At 36.4% G+C, this 23,977-nt stretch overlaps 1 protein-coding gene across 3 annotated transcripts in view; it reads left to right on the forward strand.

The window, feature by feature from the left end:
• The window catches only part of RFX3 (regulatory factor X3), a 281,486-nt gene that overhangs the window by 197,473 nt on the left and 60,036 nt on the right, over positions 1 to 23,977 (forward strand). For 2 of the 3 annotated variants that reach the window (XM_088018771.1, XM_028117363.2), the window contains exons 5-7: positions 2,145 to 2,219; positions 10,748 to 10,929; positions 14,561 to 14,680. In XM_088018771.1, the coding sequence (XP_087874897.1) occupies positions 2,145 to 2,219; positions 10,748 to 10,929; positions 14,561 to 14,680 (377 nt within the window). The remainder of the gene's footprint in view (positions 1 to 2,144; positions 2,220 to 10,747; positions 10,930 to 14,560; positions 14,681 to 23,977) is intronic. The other variant, XM_028117364.2, reaches the window with a different exon arrangement.

Here is a 23,977-nt window from a genome sequence, read left to right on the forward strand (position 1 = left end):
GTGTTGGTGGGGAGACACAGTATGTGAGAATTTCAAGGCATCATTAATTTCCATAGCCACTGTAAAATAGAAGTAAGTTAAGTACATGTGAAAACACTAAGTATTCTTTTTTTCATCTTAAAATTTTTTGTTATGTTAATCACCATACATTACATCATTAGTTTTTGATGTAGTGTTCCATGATTCATTGTTTGTGCATAACACCCAGTGCTCCACACAGAACGTGCCCTCTTTAATACCCATCACCAGGCTAACCCATCCCCCCACCCCCTTCCCCTCTAGAACCTTCAGTTTGTTTTTCAGAGTCCATCGTCTCTCATGGTGCGTCTCCCCCTCCGATTTACTCCCCTTCATTCTTCCCCTCCTGCTATCTTCTTTTTTTTCCCTTAACATATATTGCATTATTTGTTTCAGTGGTACAGATCTGTGATTCAACAGTCTTGCACAATTCACAGCACTCACCATAGCACATACCCTCCCCAGTGTCCGTCACCCAGCCACCCCATCCCTCCCACCCCCCACCACTCCAGCAACCCTCAGTTTGTTTCCTGAGATTAAGAATTCCTCATATCAGTGAGGTCATATGATACATGTCTTTCTCTGATTGACTTATTTCACTCAGCATAACACCCTCCAGTTCCATCCATGTCGTTGCAAATGGCAAGATCTCATTCCTTTTGATGGCTGCATAATATTCCATTGTGTATATATACCACATCTTCTTTATCCATTCATCTGTCGATGGACATCTTGGCTCTTTCCACAGTTTGGCTATTGTGGACATTGCTGCTATAAACATTGGGGTGCACTTACCCCTTCGGATCCCTACATTTGTATCTTTGGGGTAAATATCCAGTAGTGCAATTGCTGGATCATAGGGTAGCTCTATTTTCAACTTTTTGAGGAACCTCCATACTGTTTTCCAGAGTGGCTGCACCAGCTTGCATTCCCACCAACAGTGTAGGAGGGTTCCCCTTTCTCCGCATCCCTGCCAACATCTGTCATTTCCTGACTTGTTAATTTTAGCCATTCTGACTGGTGTGAGGTGGTATCTCATTGAGGTTTTGATTTGTATTTCCCCGATGCTGAGCGATGTTGAGCACTTTTTCATGAAACACTAAGTATTCTTTATAGCTCCTTCTACTGATACGTAGATTTGATCACACGGTAGAAATAAAAGTAATGAAATCAATTTTCTCTCTTACATAATGTGATTTTTAAATTTAACTTTAGTTAATATTGTTAATATAACCCAGTAACCAAATAGAGTGTGTTCAGAACCTGATTTTATAGGACGTGCCCTAGCACTAGGAGCCAAGACATAGACATCTTCCAATATGAGGTTATCAAGAGGGCATCCCATTTATTATTGGCACCTGCTATTTAATTAAGGTGCCATGATTGCTCATGGTATGCTGAGATTACATGGTGTAAAACTGTTTCTGTGGTTGTCCTTTTCTTTGTTGACTCTGAATTATTTTCTCTTTTATGTTCCATTTCTGCTGTCATTTCTAATAGCCCTGCCTCACCACCACTTCCTAAAATATAATATAGGGGCCATGATTACATCATAGTGTTTGTTCATACTAATGACCCTCTGCTTCCAAATTTTAATACAAGGTTAAGAGAGGAATGGATAGAGTTAGTAGCTTTTGAACATCAATGAAGGGGTCTTTGTACATTTGCATTAAAATACTAATGAATGTTAAACACAAAATCTGCAGGGTAATTTTTCTTTCATGACAAAATAGAGCAAATATTATTAAATACCCTTTAGGTGGGAGACTATTTTAGAGTGGTTACTATCCCACATCTTGAACTCTGAAAGTCAAGAACATTTTCTCATAACTAGAAAGAATCCACTGGGGTTCCTGCTCTTCAGGCCTCCATTCTGATCATCATTACAGAATGTTTAAAAAAAGGGTGTATTTTTGTGATCAGGCTTATCATTAGTGTGCCTATTTTTATTTTATTCTCTGGGGGGTGGAGCGGGAAGATGGGGGAAAGACACATTTAGTTGAGAGCTGTTCATTAGCCACCATTGAGGAAGAAATTGAACTTTAGAGAATCTATCAAAAATTCTCTGGTGAGCCTTTTATTACTATCTTGTCTTGAGCCCTTTTTTTAATGACATCTATTATCAGATTGAAATGGCGATTGAGACGCTGCAAAAGTCTGACGGTCTGTCCACTCACAGAAGCTCTCTCCTCAACAGCCATGTAAGTTGCCTCTTCTTCATGTAAACTAATCTCTTGCTTGTTCTGCATGTGTTGCTTGCTTCTAAATGCTTGTTTTATTTATTTATTTATTTTGCTTCTTAACCTTCCTTTCTCAGCCCCCTATGATCTCTGTATCCCTTAATGGCTATTTTATACAGTGGAATATCTAAAAAAAACAAAAAACAAAAAAAACACAAAAATGCAAAAATGGAGGCCCCAATATACTGCTTTACTAGGTTTTTGTGCTGTTTTGGTACAGATGTAACATTTCCAAGTTAATACCGAGCTGCCATATACTTGTGAAAATTAATTAATTAATGGGGATTTTCAGTATTTAAAGTTTTCTGGTTTGATATTAATTGTGAAGCAAATGCTTGTGATCTGCATCTCTGTGTCCAAAGCAGGGAAACAGTCATATCTACTTGTATGACCAGTAGTATTCTTTAAGTGGAAAAAGATGATTAATACCCAACGCAATGGTAAACTGTCTGAAAATGATTTATTTACCAGTAAGACTATATAAGGTAGGCAGGAAACTGACCTAGGTGAGCTCAGGTCCTGAGATCTCCAGAAAAATGGAACTGGGCCAAGAGAAGAAATGAGACTCTAGATAAGCCATAAATTGCTAATAATTGAGATTAAATAGGATCATTGTTACTATTTCTTGATGCTTTTAACTGTTACCAGATGCAGCCATCACTATAACACTGGTAAGTCTGAGAAGAACAATGACAGTTTTGTGAAACTATAAACATTTTCAAATTTCAAATTTCGGGGAACCAATGGAAATGATGATTAAAAATTATTTTGTTGTCGTGATTTCTGAATATGTGGGAAAAAGTAAATAGAACTATGACTTACCTGTTTTAGACAGATCTTCTGCTAAATTAATATCAATGACAATACACTAAGAATTAGTTTGTCCTCCCAACTGACAATGTATGCTTAAACTGAGAGATAAGTTATTATGATTCTTAAATTCTTCCCCATATTTTGAGTGAAAAGTCTAAAATTGGATCACCCAGCTGAAATGAGATATTGTTATTTTTTCAATAAACCTAAAACCTTTAGTTTGCAGATAATATTTTTACTGTGCTTTTTAAATAATTGACTTTTCAAAGATTTAAATTTTATATTCCCACATAACACTAAATACTTCCATGTGTTTTACACATTTGTTTTTAGATGAATATTGTGTGTTCTTTCTTGTTCAAGGGGAAGTATCATGGCAAATAAAAACAGGTTAGCCAATTTGGAGAATGTCTGCAATTCTGGTGAAAATTATAGATTGTAAATTTCAAAATAATATATATTTTGGCCTTTCTTTTTGAAACACTTTAAGGAATGTGATTTTTCCCCCCCGTCTGAAAATTTGTATGCAATATGTCACTCTTTTATATGTTTCATCACTATATCCCTGCTGTGTTAGCATGAATTTGTAGTTGTGTATAAAGACTGGTTTAATGTACACTATTAGGGTGTATGTTTTTGGGGGTGGGTAATGATTAACTGGTGTTTGTGTTTTGAAAATGGCAAGTAAAAATGTTGTTCACTTTTAGTCAAAAATGTACAGGGACATAAGGAAAAAAAAAAACACCTGAAGTTTATAGTTACCTTTTTGAACTGTCAGACTTCTAAGAAATTGTGTTTTGTTATTCAATTCATATCTCATTTTCACTTGAATTATGCAGTTTAGTAAAATATATGATATGTTTAATTTTAACTTGAATTCGTATATTTATTAGTATTCCATGAACAATAATGTAGGCATAAGAACATGGTTTTTTTTTTTTTTGTATATTTTTGTTGATTTGTTGGAAACTCTTCAGATATGCTGGCGTTTCTTTGAGATTATTATTCTCTGTAAAACTCACGAAATAATATTCAATGTTCATGAACGTTTGGCTTAAGCTGCACAAACAACAAATAAATGTGTTACTCTGTGGCTCCATATTTTTTATTACATAGCACGGCAACTCTTCCATAGTATTTTCCAACTGCCAGAGACCTCTCAGTATATACGGTGGGCATAAAGACATAAATGTTGTGAATGCAGTGATAATCTCTCTCTAGATGGCCTGATTTGTTTTTATTACACCTCCGAGGTAGTTAAATTCATTTAGCGCACATTTATAGTCGAGTTTTTTTAGAAATACCAATGATTCTACAGATGGTATAGAAATAGTAAAGGAAGGATCGTGTCTCTGCTGACCAGTCAGGTTTCTCCCTGAACACATAACAAGAATCCTGTTTTTCTGTCCTTGGAAAGTTAGTGATGCTCCTAATTTTTGTTAGATTAAGCCATACAACTGGAATAAGCTACTGCATGTCGTCTAGTTGATAACCACCTGCTAAGGGCATTTTAAATTCTGTTGACTTAATTGGTGATGTTCACCTGTAAAGAAAAATTTTAAAGTGGAGAAGTTCTTAAAAAATATATCCTTAATATCTTAAATGTCAGTAAACCGTAAATTACCTTTATCCCTCACTATATGGGACATAATATAGACTCATTTGAGGTTTGTGGGATTCTTTAAAGTGGACATGAATCCAACCTTATGATGATACTTCCCTGACTTATCAGTTACTACAGAGGATTGATTTCAGTAGGGAAAAAATTAGGGGAACTGATTAATAATTTGTGTCCTATAGTTAGTAGTTTCAAAAGAGGCATCTTAATCATGATTTTTGAGCAGAAAGTCTGTTGTCATTCTATTTTGGAATATGGGACAGAATGGGTTTCCTATTTTCCCTTTAGACATTTGATTATTCACAAGAATTCAGAAAATTCTTATTAGGGTTAAACCAAATAAATAATCTCCTGTCAATAGAATCCAACATGATTGCTTTGTTTTTCACCTTTCTTTCTACATATTAGAAGACAGAGTGGGGTGGAGTGGGGTGTTGAATTTTGTGCCCCTTTTTGATACCCTTAAGAGTACTTAGTACGGCTACTCTGTTTTTATCATTATCTTGCTATTATCCTCCAGGTTGAAACGCATGTATACTTCTCAGTTTCATACCCTGTATAGCGCCCCACTCGGAAACTGAGTATAGTTACACTGAGTGCCATGTTTTTTTTCTATTATTGTCAATATTCACAAATTGGCAGTTATTTCAGTAGTAACACCATGCAGGCAGACAGTAAGTACATACTGACAAGTTAAAGTTCCAAGAGAGTAAGGACTTGATATGTTTTGTCCACTGATGCATCCCTGGTGCCCAGAGCAGTACCTGGTACATGGTATAAGTTTCCTAAATATTTGCTCAATGGATGAACCTAAGAAACAAGTAATAGAAGGGAACAGACCTTTACGAACATTTTTGGCATAGAGTGGCTTTCTCCCTGCATACAATTTGAGTGAAAGAGTATATGATCGCTCTATCACTGCCCCACGGGCAACCTTCAGTTTAAGAGTAGACAACTTTGTTTCTCTCCAAATAATCTCATCCTTCAAAAAACTTATAGGCAAGGATGATATCACTCATCTCCTTGTATTTTAGAGTGGTACTTTTGATTTAGCTTTACAGAACTCACTCTATTAGTATAATCATTTTTACTTCCAAATCTTAAGTATGTGAAGATGCAGTGGGGCTAATGATATATATCGTCTGCCTAAAACAGACTATCATTGTGGACTTAAGTTTATTTTATACTCCTTCTCAATTGTAATTAATATAAATTGGCACTTAATGATTATTTTGTATCCAATGTGAGATATTTTAGATTGCAAATTTGAACACAGAAATGTTCTTAAAACTAATTGTTCCCAATTTCCACACAATGTTCTTGAATTTGTGCATTTTTAAAAAATTTCATCTAAAGTATATAATAAGCATTAGGTATTTATCTTTTATACTTTTTACGATGTAGCAAGTAGTTGTTTTATGATTTTTGCTGATTTTAGCCACTGAAATATATTCAGCTCAAAGCCAACCCTTGTTTTATACTCACTTTCCCTTGACTTTGATGTATTGTAAATATAAGTTATGACAGAAATAAGACCTGTCAAAATGCATATCATCAGTGAACTGAACTTAAAGTGAATCCTAATGGATAATAATCCATCTGGGAAAAAATGCCAAATGTTACATTTAGATGTTAATTGGGGAATGCAGTATGTATTTTTTTTAATTTGTCAATCAGTATTTCCCTTTGGGAAAAATAAGAACTGTTCATCTTCCTTAATCTACCCTGATTAATATAGATTAAATGCAAAGGTTGAAAGATGCAATTATCTTGGTTTCCACCCTTAAATGAATTTGTGTTCATTAGTAGAATAATCAAGTTTTAAAGATAAAGGTTAAAAGTTCCTATGGTATTTTATGGGCTTTTAAAAACCGTTAATGTAAACAAATATTTTATGGCATTTTATAACAGAGTAAAAGAAACAGTAATAGTTTAGTTCCAAATTGCTAAATGTTAAGGATATTGAATTTTAGTGTCCAAAGGGATTTTATTAAAAAAACCCAAGGAAACTATACCTTGTAACAAGCCTTAACTTAACTTCCCTTGGGCAGCACAAGAGGTGTATGCCTTTAGGTTACACTTAGCTCAGGTTTCTCTTACAACAAAATTAATCCTTTCATATACTGTGTTTCAGACTCAAATATATGATTTCCAATTTCATCACTGTGTCAAAACTTGAAGGTGAAATAACTGGCATGTAGAATGCACATGATAATCCCCTGCTGAATCTCAGAATCTAACCAATAGCTCCTAAACCAATGTCCACGTATACAATGAGCTAAGGAGCACCACACTTATGGGGTAGAGTTGTCCCCAGGTTTCCTAGCCGGAGCCTCCAGCCTTCAGGGCTTTTTACCTCCACTCAGTCTCCTTCTGCTCTTCCAAGTGATCTCCAGCCTTCTGGCAAGGAATAAATGTTCTTCCTCCTGCAAATAAGGGGCAGGGAATGAAATGTACCTTTGCTACTGTCAAAGTTACGGTCGTCCGAACGTCCACTCTTCCAGAGTTTTTCAAATCAACTGATGATGTAGACACGTACATACACACACATATTGCAAATAAACTCAGATTTTTTTTTTTTTTTTTTTTAAGAACTGGCTTGGAAATGAAGAGTCTATAAGAATATAAAACTATATACAATAAAAGAAGTTTGCAAAGTCCAGATTTTTTTGACTTGCTGAGCATTTCAGAGGACCACGTAGCCAATCCAGTAAAAACTTCATTTTCTCTATTCATTTGGGGCTTGAGTAATATTATCCAGGCTTCGAAGTGCTTTAAGACAACTTTGCTGTCATTATCTCACTATTTCTGTGGAAAGTTTTCTTTGATTAAGAATGGTCTGATTAACTCTTTTATATATGTAAACATACCTTTGGACTCAAAATATTTTCTGTTGAACTTCAATATTTACACTAGTTTTCACTTTTATAAAAGACATCTTAAGACCATACCCTTCAAATATTTTATTATTAGATTTGCTTTTCAGGGTTTTTTTTAAACTACAAGACAATTTTCTTTACCATGAGAAAATAGTAAACTGTCATTTTTAGATACCTGTCTTTACATTTAAGTAATTAAATATTGCAAGAAAACTAGTAAACATTTGAGGCAGTTTATGGAAATTTTCTATTTATATCTCATTAAACAAAGTATTTTTATTTGCTTTATAGCTTATTGAAAGTATTTTGCATCAGATCTATTTTTACTAGTTGTATACTTTGGGTTATAAAGTTCATGTTATAAAATCATTTTCCATTTCTGAAAAAAGAATATCCTTTCAATTAACATTTCCTGTACAGATCTGTGTTCTGTTCATTAGCAAAGAAAGAAATATTTTATTTTTATTTATTTATTTTTGTTAAAAAAATCATATTACTTTGACTTTGACAGTATGCCTTATATGAGGAAGCAAAGATAATATATATACAAACATATTTTTGGTATTTTTGACTTACATGTGTTGTGTGTTCCATGCTTGTGGATGTGAACACTTCATTAGTTCAGCTGCAAAATACTGTTTTCCCAAAAATATATAGAGTTTTTTATATGTTTGCCTTTCTGAGGATTCTTTTTTGGTGTTTCCTTTATTTTCCTTCATCTCAAGAAACTGAACTTCTCAGAGATTATTCCTTTCTATGTTTCTAGAGTCTCTGCCCTATATTTCTAGATTCTCTATATATTTAGAATACCAATGGAAGGCTTCATCTAGTATATGCTCACAAAAAAAGAGCTAGCGTTTCTGGGAGATATGGTTCACTAGAGCTTCCCCAACACCATTCAAGTGGGGAAGCAATGCCTTCAGATGCCAGTCATTTTACTGATGCACGTGGATGAATTGTATGAGGCAGGTTTGTAGGGCGATATTTTGTGTGTCATCTACTTCAGTTGCCTTCATCATCTACAGACTCTGAATCTGAAAATTTATGAAGAAACGCTAGAGACATTTTGATCCACTGTGGTAGGCAGAATACTAATCTGAACCTTAATAACTGGGTTTTTCAATCATTTTGTCCCCTCTCTTTTATATAAAATGAATATGGATAAGTGAACTTAACTCTTGTGTGTTATTTAGAATACTCAGAAATCCCATGTCTCTGGAAAACGCCTTTACTGACAGTCAGGTTACAGATAATTCATCTCTAAAGAATTCTTTTGACCTTTAATTTTTCTGTCGTTATGTAAATGAACGTTTATTTTGTATAACCTTTTTAAAAGGGAGGGTTGTATATGTTACAGAGGCAATGGGTTTGTTTAAATGCACATATTCATATGCATAAGTGTTCACGGAGAACTTCAAGACTCCCTGACCAGAACATGAACTTTATTTTTAAAAAGTACTCTGCTCTGGGGGCGCCTGGGTGGCTCAGTCGGCTAAGCGTCCCACTCTTGATCTCAGCTCAGGTCTTGATCTCAGGGTCGTGAGTTCAAGCCCCGTGTTGGGCTCCACACTGGGTGTGGAGCCTACTTCAAACAAACAAACAAACAAACAAACAAAAAAGTACTCCGCCCTAACTTGTAGACTTGGTACCCATATTTTCTGAGCCAACATCAGTATGAGTTTAGTGACATAAGTTTAATTAAATGAAGTTTAATGCTTACATATAAGCATTGTGTAGGAATATTTGAAATTAAAATGGTTCTGGGCAATTCAGCTGTCATAGTTAAAGGCAATAATTCTAAAATATTTTTAATTAATTTTCTTACTAAGAGTCTGAAAGTTCACGTTCTGAGTTTGTTCATGAATCTTAAAATATATAAGCAAATGCTTTAATATATTTGAGTGTCCATATTGTCTTTTTTGGAATATGATCGTAAATTCCTAGAGGACAGGAGTGAGATCACATTCATTTCTACATCACTAGGTGCCTAGCACGTTGACTGGCTCATAGTTGATGCGCCAGGAATTCTTGGGCTCTCATGACTTAAGTTTAATTTAAATTGCATGTAAAAATATCACTTCTTTATCACACCTCTTATATATGGCATGGAAATTTTGTTGAGACAAGTAATGTGAAGTATTTGCTGCTTTTATGGAAATAACAACCAGCATGCAAGTAATCAGCAAACGTGTGTTGGGAACCCAATCAGGCTCTGAGACAATCTATGACCTTAAGAAAGTCATTTAAATCTATTTCATTTCTTTTTTATGAATAAATGAATGAATGAGTTAATAATTTCATTTTCCTACTGTTGATATTCAGTAATACATACCTATATTACATTTTCTAAAATTTTTTTGCACTTGCTATACTTTAAAGATTATTTTTAAAAAATACAGGACAACAAACCTTTAAAATGTGAACCACAGACCGAGAAAATGTTGCTTTACCAGCTACCATTGTAATGTGTCTTCTAAAATTATGAAGAAACATAGCAGGGAGGTAGCAAAACTCCAATGATCGTTTAAAGATTGCTTTTTGAAAGTTACATAATTTTTTTTTAAATCAGTGTCTAATGAATTTCTTTGCTTCTGGGGAAGAAATGACTGGATTTTTTCCTTTCTGCTTACAGAATTGGACACAGTAGATAATACCATTGTTGTCCTGTTTGAGTAAATTAGATAGGTAAATTAAAATTCTATGTAAATGAATAGAAACTTAATACAAAAACTCATACCAGGCAGCCTGCTGTTCATGTGTTAAAACAAACTAACACTAAAGCCATAATATGTGCCATGCTGCCAGGCTTAGAAACATGTCTTGTACTGTAGCAATTACAAATTTTATTTACAACGGGTAAATGGGATTATCTGAATTCCCTGAAGAGGTGTTTGTCTACAAAATTGCAGTCAATACAGGGACCACTAATGTTCTATACATGTGCTTGAATATTTGAAGGAGTGGACATGGTCCAAGGTCATAAATTATGTTCAGCAATGCACACTTCTGAGAGTTTTCAAGGTCAGATTATATCAGCCTGTGAATTACAACAGTTTACCCTATTACAAGGCTTGGTGAAGATCTTCTAGGTACTTCTGTGTATTGTATTTATAGTGGCTTGTGGACATTTTGGTAAATTATCTGGTTTCTCTGTGTTTATCCTGTCTTATTTATACTAGCTCCAGTGGTTATTGGACAATTACGAGACCGCTGAAGGAGTGAGCCTTCCCAGAAGCACGTTGTACAACCACTACCTACGACATTGTCAGGAACACAAACTGGACCCAGTCAATGCTGCTTCTTTTGGAAAACTAATAAGGTCAATTTTTATGGGATTACGAACCAGGAGATTGGGAACTAGGTTAGTACGAAAAAATAAGATCATAAACTAATCCCTCTCTTTCAAACTAAGGCAGTTCAATATATCGTTGGAGCAAAAGTGCTTGATTATGGATAACATACAAAGAAAAAATGAGGAGATAGCTCAGTTTATACAGTCTCTCATGAAGAGGTCGTTATCCAGGGAATACTGCAAAGCCAGAACGATGCAGTCTCTTAAACGTAACTGAGCACAGCTTTGAGAAGAGTTGGTTCTCAAATCATATAGAAATCAGCAAGTCAAACTGTTAGTGGAAGATTTACACATGGTGCCTTAAAAATTAATATATATCACTATTTTCTCTTTTTAAAAATAATCAGACTAGAGATGCGTAAGTGATGTAGTCAGTGGAAAACTATGTATCTCTTGACTCTGGCAAAATTATATTGAAATGTCTTTATTAATAACTCTTCTATTTGAATAGAGTGAGAAATTGAAGCCGAGTTTTTCTTTTCATTTCTGGAGATCAATTAAAAATCATTTGGTGAACTTGAAAAACTGGGGAGTTTGAAGCCCTCAGTAATGACATGCTCCTATTTAACCTCTTATTAGCCTTTTTTAAACTCTTGACTGTGAAACCGTGCATGTGTAGAAGTAAAAATATAGTATACTTCTGTTGTACAGAAACCAGTAATGTGAAAGAGATTCTTAGTTTCTCATTTCTTTCCTTTGGAAAGAGATATTAGTGTTTTTACTAATCAAAATATCATGAACATAATACTTGGAACTGTAGAGTTTCATTTTGGGCCTTTCTCTAATTTTTACAAATTATCATAACATAATTATTTTAAGAAGCTGGGCAGAAGGATATGGATGTTTTCGATTTCCTAAATCCTACAGCAATCCATATTAAAAAGTATAAAAATAAAGATGCTACACTGTATAACATTAGATGATACCCCCCTCATTGGTTTTGAAGTCACAGCTTCCTGGTATTCTAGTGAAGGGTATTTAATATTTTGTTAATGAAACAAAGAGACCCTTGGTAATTGACTTCATTGTAAATGTATGCTAAAAACAGGGCGGGGGGAATGTCTCAGATTAATGGCATTGACGAGGTCTATATGTATTCAGAGTGTGAATACTCCTTTCTGTTGCATTTCAAGTGATTGTACCTTCAGGTTGCTGGAGGTTCAGTTCTCTCATAAATGTATTTTCTTGTACCTGTACTTGAAAAGATAGTATACTTTAAACTGAAGAATATGATTGTCTATTACAGCTGAAGGAACTAAAGCTTTCAGTCCCTTGAAAAAAGCTCTTTGTCTCTCTCATATTTTTCCCCCCAGAACCACAAAAATCATTATTTGGGGATCTGACCTACTATCCCCTCACCAAAGGCTCAGGAGTTATGCCAATATTTTGAGACTCTGGGCTTTATTCAGCATTCTAATAGTGGGTATTGTTGTGCTCCTTTTGTTGCTGAGAGGGATTTCAGTGGGTCTTATTTTGAGGCTCCATTCAAACCTTGAAACACATCTTTAAAATAGAAAGGGACAAAATTGGGGTTGTTTGGGTTTGTGAATGAGTGGAATCCATACTCTATAAGTACATATTGCAATATTGCAGCTTTTACTTTCTGATGTTCTGTTTTTCCCCCTTACTATGTAACAATTGTGTCTTCTATTCCTTTTACAATTGTATGTAGTGTTTGCAATTAGAGATGGAAAGGAAAGCCTAGAAGAATAAGGAGAAAAGAAACCCTATGGGGAAAGTTTAAGCAAATGCTATGTTACGAAGACAGCAGAACTCTAATGTAGAATCACTGACAACGATGAGGGTAAAGCACCATAGATTCTATCATGAAAAGTGGTTTCTCATTCATTTACTACTTCTAACTCAGGGAAGAGAAAGAAAATCAGCATTATAAACTATGAAGTGAACTAACTCAGATTCTACTTTTCTTTCTCTTTCTTTCTCTTTCTTTCTTTCTTTCTTTCTTTCTTTCTTTCTTTCTTTCTTTCTCTTTCTTTCTTATGAACTATATACAGAACTGTTATTTCTTCATCAGTAAAATAATCTAGTGAATTAATTCAAACCCAAACTAGACCTTTTCTCAACTTTATGGAGCTAAGTGAAACAATACATAAAATCACCATGTTTCTAAACAAAGGCAAATCAAAAGTTTCCTTTTGTTAGAATCCATCTGCAAATTAAGTTTAAGCAAAGAAGACCATGGGACATGGCTGATCTCCCCCAACCACCTCCCCACCAACCCAGTGAAAATGCGGATTTGTAGGAAATGGAGAAGAAACCAGACACTTTATCTATTTTGGTCTACAAGAGAGACACCGTTTTACTCTGTTGCTGTCATTGGCTACCTCCCCTGGGGAATGTCTCCTGCTTCCCACCCCTACTCTACTCCCTACCCTTCTCCTGTTTGTAAGGGAGAATGCTACGAATTGGTGTTTTTTGGTTTTGTTTTTTGTTATGTTCTGCAGTGGATTTTGGAGACAAGATCTAATCTCTGCAAGTAGAAGGCCTTAAGTTTTCATACTGTTTTATTTTACCAAAACAAGGTAGATATTAAATGTCCTACTTTTTAAAAAAATAGCAATATTATTTATATAATAAGATTTTAATGTCTTTGAATATATAGGCTTCATCTGATATATGTCCTTTAATTTTGGAAGTAAAATTCTCTTCTATTTTTATATAAAATATTTAATCCATACTCTTCTTGCATTTCTTTTTGTAAATGAAAGAAATAAATGGAAAAAGCAGCTGATGTCTTGCTATATATAGACTTGTGAAAAACTATTTTCCCTTTGCAAAAATTTACATATTTAAAACGTTATTTTTGCAAGAATTTGCAAATTTCATTCAGAGCAAAACTTTGTCATTTCTAATAGCAAACATGGTCTTTCTCATGAACATGGGGAAATTGTGACAATTTTTATCCAGGTGGAGATTTGCCATTTTCACAGAGAAATTTCCCCATGTCTGTTGTGACACATCTTATTCAGCCCGCAAAACTTATATGAATTCGTTAGAACAGAGACTAATAAAATAGATTTCAAAATCAATAGATTGAATACCTGCTTCCTTTTAGGTTTCAAAATAGTAAATAATAGACTTCACCACAACATTCTGTATCAGTGAAGTTACCTTCATCACCCCTGCAGTAATAGAACGTGCAGAAATGGAGAACGTATCCAAGACAGTAGAATCAAGATTCCTTTTCTTTGTTTTGTATAACCATTTTATAAGAAATTCCCATCTAGCATGCAACCCTTCATCCTCTTGTTGTATTTTTATTGGCCTGACCTTTTTTTCCACCATTACCCCTTCTAAATTAAATTTAGAATACAAATTTGAAAAGAAAAGTGTAACTTACATGGACTCAGTGGGCTCTCGTACTAATATTTAAGTTTATAAGGAAAGAATTTTTTGCAGGGCCCTGAGCCAGCTGATTCAGAATCTTATTTTGATTCTTCAGATGTAGCTGCCATAAAAATATACAGGTGACCCAGAACAGGCAGATCATAAATATACAACATAAATATGCTTCTTTTACCTAATCTTTCCCAATGTGTAGCTAAGTGGACATCCTATATGATTAATATTGGTTCGACTGACTTTCTGTGTCTCTAATGTTTGTTGTTCTTTTATGAAGAGGAAACTCCAAGTACCATTACTATGGGATTCGTGTCAAGCCAGATTCCCCTCTGAATCGTCTGCAAGAAGACATGCAGTATATGGCTATGAGGCAACAGCCCATGCAACAGAAACAAAGGTAGACTCTGGAATGATCCCTCACCTGTCCAAGCTACGTATTTCTTTAGATGTGCAGTCTCCTTTTTTCTAGAACAAATACTTAAGGGTGCAAGAATGTGGCTGTTGTCTGCATGCGTTTACTTACCATGGACAGTTCTCAAATATGATTAGTAGAATTTCATCCACCCTGTCTGTTTTCCAAATCTTTTTAAAATTACTTATCAGACAACCTGTTTGGCCCCTTGTATGTTAAATGTGACATCCCAAACTATGCAGCCAAGGAAACCCAACACAGCACATAAGGAGCAAAGCCAAGCAAATGCCCCCTGGAGAAACTTGCTTCAGTGTTGGTGAGTTCCTTCCTTGCCATTGGCAACCTCCCTCAGTCACTCTTCTTGATGTGGTAGGAATATTGGCAACATGTTCAAGACTTCTTATATTTTCTTTGAATCCAACTTTCAAAGATGAAGAATGGTAGATATTAGAGCTGTAAGAGGTCTCAAGCATTCATGGATGGATGGATGGATGGATGGATGGAATCATAGATCTTAGAATTAAAAATGCCTCGGTCTAGTCTGGCCCCTCAGCTTTGTGATGACCAAGGCCTTAATGGCTCTGTTTTTCAGTGAAGTCCCAGAGAGGTGAAATGATTTGCACAAGCCCACAGTGCTTTTACATAGCCAGAGGCCTTCTAGTCTCATGTGGCTTATGTCACAGTTTAGAGTAAATAAAATGAAAAATCCCTTCCTTTTTACCAGTATAGCTCAGCCATGATAGTAGTTATAATTTTTCTTTTCAATTGAGTATGCAGAATTAAGTAGGGGAAGGGAGACCTGTATATAGGTCATCAGATGATCTGCCTCAGTCTTCCTAATTTACTGATCTGGGATGATTAGCCAGGTCCCTTCCCCATCCACACTAGCTTAGTTGGGAGCATTAGCTCCAAGTCACTGCCAAAGAAAGAATCTATCTCCCAGTGGCCCTTCCCTTCCTTGGTCAGCAAGTACTGATGTTGTCTCTGCCACCTGCTAGACCCCCGTGTGCCCAGAGAAGACACAGTCTCTAACTTTGAGGAGTTAAGAAATTAGAAAGTGGAGGCCCAGGAAACTTTTTTCTTAAGTAATGCAGTGTGAGAAGTGCTGAAGTAAAGCTTTGATCCAGGAACTACTGAAATACAGAGAAATTTTCAGCTAAGCCCAGGAGAGTTGAGAAGTGTCTGAGAGAAAGCGCTGTTTGAGGGGGACTCAGAGGTATCAGAAAGAGGAGTGTCAGGCAGAGAGACTCAGGCACACAAGAGCACCAGGGTGGTATAAAGTCCAGGATGTCCTTGGTAAGTACTGTGTGAGTCGGTGAGGCTGACCCAGCAGGAGCAGAACTAAGAAGAAGGTTGAGTCATTCAGCAGGAGATGAGATTGAAAACATACTTAGGGGACTTGGTTGTATATGCAGCTAATAAGTTTGTTCTTTGTGCGCAGCATAGCTTTGAAGCTGTGTAAGGCTTTGGAGCAAAACAATGGAACTTATAGATTTTTTTTAGAGAGATGACTTATTTGGGATAAGACCTATTTCATGGGAGCAGACTGGAGGTAAAGACACTCGTTAAATAGTTTAACGCGATCATAATTTCTGGCGCTAGTGTTCCAGACTGGAGTCCGTCCATTCAGGATTGGCTATTAAATGAAGGTTATCTCAGGGGTTTTAGGTTTTTGATTCACAGATTCTTGACCTTATTTTTTTAAATGCTAACTTCTGAGTTTTTTGAGGTATTATAGTCATTAAAATATATTAAAAGACCTTGGAAAAATACAATAAAATAAATCATAGACCAGTTCTTTATAGGTGGAGTTTGTGTGAATTGTAATAAATTATTATTGTCTTGGGTTATGATTATCTTGTCCACCTGTTGGTGGCGACACTTAGAGCCTTTAGTGTCTGGTGTATTCTCTGCACTCATGCATCACGGCACTGCACAGTGGAGCTGATGGTGAGGTCGAGATCAGAACAAAGTTTGATTCAAAAATAACATATATTCAAACTTAAATATGAACAAAAACTTGATAGATCGCACTTAAGACAGCTGAAACTCACCTCTTCCTGTGATTTACCTGCAAAGAATCCAAGCAAGTTCTCGTGGAAATGGAAGCCTTCAAGGAACATTCTTTGTAAAAAAAAAAAAAAGGCCTGGGTTAGGGAAGCAAGACCTAGGACTTAGAAAGGTCTCCTTATGAAACAGGTTCCAGAGCTCTAAAGGTTAATAAGCCATGAACACTCTCCCTCTCAGTCTAGTTGTAATTGCTTTTAGAATCAGACATAATGTGGATGCATTTAAGAAGGGATATAAAATTCTCAGTGATGTTAATAAATTGTACCAACTTTAGTTCCTTATAGTGTTTGCTTTCTTGTGAAATAAGGATGTGGGAGAACCAAAGAAGTATAGTTGACCCTTGAGCAACAGGGAATTAGGGGCACTGAGCCCCCTCACCGTCTAAAATCTGGGTATAACTTCTGACTCCCCGAAAAACTTAACTACTAATAGCTTAATGTTGACCAGAAGCCTTACCAATAATATAAAGTTGATTAACACATATTTTGTATGTTATATGTATTATATAGTGTATTATTACAATAAAGTAAGCTAGAAAAGGAAAATGTTACTAAGAAAATCGTCAGTAAGATACATTTACTGCATTGTATTTATGGAAAAAATTCTGCATGTAAGTGGATCTGCGCAGTTCAAACACGTGTTGCTCAAGGGCCAGTGGTACTGAAATTTTCTTTTGGTTGTTGTTGTTTTGTTTTTAACGATACAAGTTTTGGATTCTGGACAGTTGCTCTTGGAATGGTGTCTTGCTAACTGACTGCAATGTTAGTGTTGTCGACCTCACAGGCCCCTCATTGGGATTAGCAGGACAGAGGGAGGTTTCTGTTTTCTCTCTGAAGGATTCTACCAACTGGCCACATTAATAGGCCTTCAGTGAAGCCAATTATCCCACTGTGCAAAAACACTTGGACAGAAGAGGGAGTTTCTCTCCCTAAGTCTGGATGTCGGAGTTAAGAGTATTTGTTGAAAAACCATGGAAAAAGAAAAGTATTGTGTCTTTTGTCTTATGGCTTATAAAACTCAAGTGATTCTATTGAATATATTAAACTTCACATAAAAAGAGCCTGCCATTCTTGCTAAAACATAAGTGACATGTGAAAGGTTTAAAATATTTTATAGCAGCTACTTGTATTTAATATTTTAGAATATTCAAATTGTCTGAAGGCCTCGAGCATTAGTGTATACATCTACATGTGCACATCTTCCACAGTATAAATTTACATGTTTTATGTGTTCTTATGGGATGAAAATTCAAGTATATGCAGTGATCATTTGATCAAATACAAGTGAAGTTTTGCAGCTCAGTTTGTATACTTTTCTGTTGAGTTTGGAATCATAGTAGTTGGAGAAGTACTAATGATTATTGAACCCTTTTCCGTTTGGTATCTCATTTAAAGATTTGATAGGGTAGTAGAGGAAATTTCCACTTGTCTACAAATCTGATTCCCAGCAACACCACCATATGGAACATAGCCACGAGTCTGGAAATAAATGGAAATAGCTTCTGATTGAAAAAACAGATGTCACAGAGCCCATAGTTTAGCTTAATTGAAAAGATGAAGCCATTCTCAAGCCATGTACCTAAACTAAAGGAGCAGATTAGAGCCTGCTCGATTCATAGGCAATCATGAGATAGAACAGTTGGCAAGAGGAAATGTAAGTTACAAGGTGACAAGGGTCTTCCGTTTGCTTTTGGGTTAATCAGCACAGAAGTGGGTGTACATTCAGTGGAGGGACAAGTAGACCCAGGTACTCCGGTAGTTTTGAGTATCATCAGTCTAGAGACTGGAATCTAGTCTAACACAGTGTAATAACTTTGGTTTATTGATGACATGCATAATCAAAAAGAGGTAAAGTATCCTGGGTAAGAAAGCAGGAGAATGTGTAGTTGCTTTTTTGTTGTTGTTGTAATATCTCCTGTTGAAAATATTTCATATGAAAATAACTTCTGCATTTAAATGTCATTTTCAGTTTCAAGGAAATTCACTCATGGATAATTTGCTTGCCCTAAGTTAGACAATAAATAAATTAGGTTATAGAACAAAAATGAGAGCAGGACTTCTCAAGTCTACAAGTAAAAATGTTTGCTGCAGTTTATTTTTAATATTTAAAAGAAGCATCTATGTTGGCATACATATTTGAGTTGTTCTTCCGAATCCTCGTAGCAAAAGTGGGGGAATGGAGCGACGTGCTTTTGACAGTGTGCTGGGCTGTGTTTGATCCCAGTAACCGTTCTCAAAATATTAAGGTGCATTTATCATTCCTTCAACAAACATCTAACCACCAGCAATTGCATACAGAATATGTCCATCACACCTAAAAGAGACCCTACAGAATCATAGAATGTTACAGCTGGAAGGAAGAGATCCCCCAGTCCAGTGCATCCTCTTGATGAGAAAACTGAAGTCCATCAGGGTCGATCACTTATCCACAGTCATATAGCAACCAGGGCAAAGACCCAGTCCTCTTGTCTTTGTTCTTACACGAATGCCCCCTTTAAATAGGGAAGATAACCCAAACAGAAACATACACATGTAATAGATTTGTGCACATGAAATAAAAGGAAAAATCACACTTCAGTGAGTATGTCCCAACTAGGGAAGACAGGTGTCACCTCCTGCCTCTTTGAATGGTCTCTTCATAGGAAATGGATTCTGTGAAAGAAGGAAGCTTTGTGGCACGAGAGGAGGGAAACAGAAGCCAGCTGGAAACATGGCACAGCAAGGCTGCTTTGCTTTGCTTTGCTGCAGACAGATGTGAAAGCATGCATGTTCCTAAGGAGTGAGAGAGGACACGAACCCTTGTCATTAGAAGACCTTCCCCAAGGGCCGCCTGACTGTCTCAGTTGGTTGGGCATCCAACTCTTGGTTTCAGCTCTGGTCATGATCTCGAGGTTGTGAGAGCACTTGGTGGGGAACCTACTTGAGATTCTCCCTCTCCTCCGGCCCCTCCCCCCCCAAGTCATGTTCATTCTCTCTCTCAAATAAATAAATAAATAAATCTTTTAAGAGAAAAACACAAAAAAGACCTTCCTTAAGATAGACTTCCCAGGCTGGTGGAAAGCACCCCATATTTAAGATTGGGAAATAGGGGTGTGAGGATAGGCTGCTCTGGCAGTTCTGCGGGTGTGTGACTGAACTTCACTGACCCTTGATTTCTCCATCTGCAAAATGGGCATTCATAGTAGTCTATGTCACAGATTGTTCTGAAGTTCAGGTGGAAAAAAGTGTATAAAGGTTTTATTTTTGGGTTTTTTTTTTTTAAATAACTGGGAACATTCAAGTGTTAGGTAAATTATTATTATTAATACTATTATTACTATGTGCGCTAGAGAACAGTATTTCTTTAAGCATAATGCCGTTTCAGAGAAGAATGAACCCTAGCAATTGGGCAACTTTCGACTTCCATTTCTTTACACCTCCAGGCCAGTGGTTTTCAGCTCTGTTAATAGTTTACCCTCCCTTCCCTGGAACAGGAATCCCCGGGGGTCATTGCAGAGCTAAGCATCTAGGGCTGGTCATTGCCCTGAGGCCGCTAAGGCTGGCAGGAGTCTTGGTGGAAAGATGATCACGTGCCTGCCCCTTTGGCTTTTGGAAACAAATAAGAAATCTTGGCACCGAAGGATCTCATGTTCACGGTGCCACTGCAGTGGTCCCTGGTGTAGAGATAGTTTCCACTGAAGATCAGAGAATCAAAATTCATCACAATTCAGTAACTATTAACTATAGTAATTCGCATAAAGTTTGTGAATGGTAACAGTCACCACTTACCCTCCAGATAAACATTTATTGAACATTTTAAATGTCCTTCAATAAGCACTTTCTATGCAAGATCTCATTTGGCAATTACATGGGCTATTTACTGATAAGGAAATGGAGGCCCATTTAATTTTACTGTATGCGAGAAGCTCACTAATTTGTTTTTCCTTAGACAGAGCCCCAGGTTGTTCTCTTTTGTGGTTGTTGCCCTCTTGGCATCTGGTGGAGTCAGGTGGTTATCTTCCAAAGAAAAGGTGGGGAGGGGCATCCCTGTAGAATCAGTTCAATGGGAAGGGCCAGCTGTAGATCAAAGAAGTGTCGTGCATATTTATTAAGACCACACCAGTTCAACACAGGACTCCCAAGTTGCCTTTGTGATGAGGACCCCTTGAAGAAATTCATGAGAAGAGAATAGCATCTGCCTTGTTCAACATTACATCCTCAGCATCGAGCACATTGTCAGCACTCCGTAAATATTTGTAAGTGAATGAATGATCCACAGCTTTTATTTCAGCAAACAGCTTCCACCTCCTCCTTTCTCTACCTCTCCCACATTTTCGACTAAAACTGCTGCGATTAATACAACTACCCCCTCAGAATTTAGTTTTTCCCTCCTCTCCTTGCCCAATTATAGATGTAGAGCTAATGAAGAGTCAAGTACTTCAAGAGCCACCAAGAAGGATTGAAGAGATGGAGTAACTGTCATTAACCAGCAGGGCTGATGTTTGAAGTCATTTAGACATATTTAGTGTGACATCAAGGAGTCAGTTCGCATTCTGAAAGAAAGGCGCTCCCAGCATTCTGTATTTTCCTTTGATCTATTCATATTTTACCTGGCTTCAGACCTCAAGTCATCTCAGGATTTTCTGGGACAGTTGTTCTAAAGAGAATCTCAAGATACCAACAGAAAAATTTAGGCTCTTGCTCCAATTAGGAGCTCAACGTTTAGATTGGTTCATGCAGATCAAATGATTGTGTACCTTCTAGAATTCTAAAGACTCGGTTGGCCCATGCAGTCGAGATGTTGAGTTTTGCCTGTGCATTTTTCACCTGCTTCAAGAGGGACTTTTCCAAATGTTTCATTTAGTCCATTGAAAACCATGGTACTGCTAAATATAATAGAGTAAATATAATAGAGTAAATATAGGCCACTCTTTGCCTCTCGTTGGATTTCTTCAGTGTCTGTACATGTGAGATTATCGACAGAGTTAGATATTATTTTACAGTAGAGTTCCAGCTGTCCAAGTTGTAAATAACAGCTATGACTAACCCCATGGGGGAAGATTCCTAACAATTTTCCATGTTTTCTGTGTTAGTGACAGGTTTCATGCATACACTTCGCTATTAAAGCATTAGACTTTCTTTGATTTCTTAATCATTAACAACTTTAGCTTTGATTGCCCATGGAGCTGCAAGCTGTTAAAATGATCATTTGCCTCTTACTAATTTGGAAACCAAGAGCTGTTTCTTCATTTGATGAAGCACAGGTCTTTCTCAGAGCATGTACAGCTCAGAAGCACTAAGAATCTGCTGTCAGAAAATAATAGTCTAAAAATACTGAATTTGTAAAATAAATGGGATGAAGAGAGAAGATACTATTAAATACTAAAACGTTCAGTTCTTTAAAGGATTCAACAAGGAACTTTTTTCAGTAGGAAGTGTCTGGTTTTTACAGTTTAGTGTTTAAATGGTTCTTCATGAAGAAGGCAGAGAGGCAGGAAGTCTGAAAGCTGTGTTTCAATATCAAAAGGTCAGTTGAAATTCAACCAGGGTTATCATAATGTTGAATGTCTCATGTGAGTCAGTAGAAACATGTAAGAAACATCCTGGAAAAATTTTGTTTATACGTGGCCTTTTTGAAACCATGCCCCTGCCATGCTTTCCCCATAGTAAATGCTTAGTAATATTTGTTAAATTGATTTGATAGATGTTACGATCAGTTGGTGGTAGGATAAAATGAAATATGTTCCCTTGAGCATTCATTCATTCATTAGCCACTCAGTGATATTTATTTATATTCCAAATGTAGTTTATTGGAAATAAATAAAAAATTGAGGACTTAGTTTATAAAAAATGACTTTTCTGTGATGTAATGGTTATACTTGCACAACATTGGGCTGAAGGAACTTATTTTGGGCCAAGAGGCTCCCACAGACTAGTTCTGGGCAGGCAACTCAAGAAATATCTGGGAGGCTTGTTAAGGTCTTTAATTCCTAAGCCCCATGTTAAAGACTTTGCTGGGTAGGTCTAGGGTGAGCTAGCATTTGAGCTTTCTGAAAAGCTACCCAGATACTGATCTACGTTTAGGTTTCAGGAGCTAATATATAACATAAAGATGATATCATCTTTAACTGTTTCTTCCAAGAAGAATCAGTTACCACAGATACTGTCCAATCTATTTTTAATGTGGATCTTCTTGACTTCCCGTTAAACTTTCTCCTCAGGGAAGACCCAACCCTGAGGTGATGGTAGTGATAGGATATTTTCCTTAGACAGACCATCAGGAAAATGAACATCCAGGTTTCCTCTGTCCAGTGTTTCTGATTTCTAGGGCTTCTAAGTGCCAATCCTATGTCAGGCAATATGCTGAGGATATGCCAGTATGTGACTTATTACTTAAGACAGGACAGGAAATGCAAAAATCAGCATTACCGAGGAGCTCTGTCAGAGGCTCATAGAAATACTACTCTTGTGTATGAGCCATATTCCATGCCCTTCCTGATGTCATTATGGCCCATACTGCTCCCAGACTTTGCCCCCAACCTTTCTCTGGGGAGATACAACATAAGGTTCTGGCTTATAGAGGTCCTACTGACAAGGCAACGAAAGTGAACCAAAGAGTTCAAGTCCACTGTTCACCTTGCTACGCTTATGGTTAGAATAAATCCTCTCATTTCTCAGTTCTAACTATATTTTCTTTTCTTTTTTTTTATCCTTTACCTTTCCTATATAAGATTTGTTCTTGAGTACTGACTGACCTGCACGGTTTCTCCAGAATTTACCAAGTTCCTTTTTATCTGCAAGCCAATCTTGATGTATTTTCCATCTCCTGTATAATATAGTGTACCTCTAATCAGCGCTTCCCACTCAATATCATTATTATGAATCATACATTAATTATAATGTGTTCTGATTTTGAGTGCTTATTAAAAATATCGTTTCTTTCCCTTAGGAATTTCCTCTGTCTTCGTCTTTCTGAGGAAGCAGATAATTTTGCTTGCAGGCTACAGGCTTGATAAGTACTATGTGCGAGTAGATTGTGGTACAGCATCTGTCCTCTGAAAACTTACACTCTAAAAGGAATATACATCATTTCCTTTTATGGTTAAATTTTACTTGTCCTCGACATTTCTGCCTATGAAGCATGCGTCGTATACTAGATGCTGTGCAGGACAAAGGAAGCTTGATAAAGCATAGCCAGGCAAAGTCTCATAATTCCTCTCTAATACCGTAGTAA

This window comes from Eumetopias jubatus, unplaced genomic scaffold (genome assembly GCF_037043125.1).
Source record: "Eumetopias jubatus isolate StellerSeaLion01/CBP00866 unplaced genomic scaffold, mEumJub1_p1.0 scaffold_15, whole genome shotgun sequence".
Lineage (NCBI taxonomy): Eukaryota > Metazoa > Chordata > Mammalia > Carnivora > Otariidae > Eumetopias > Eumetopias jubatus.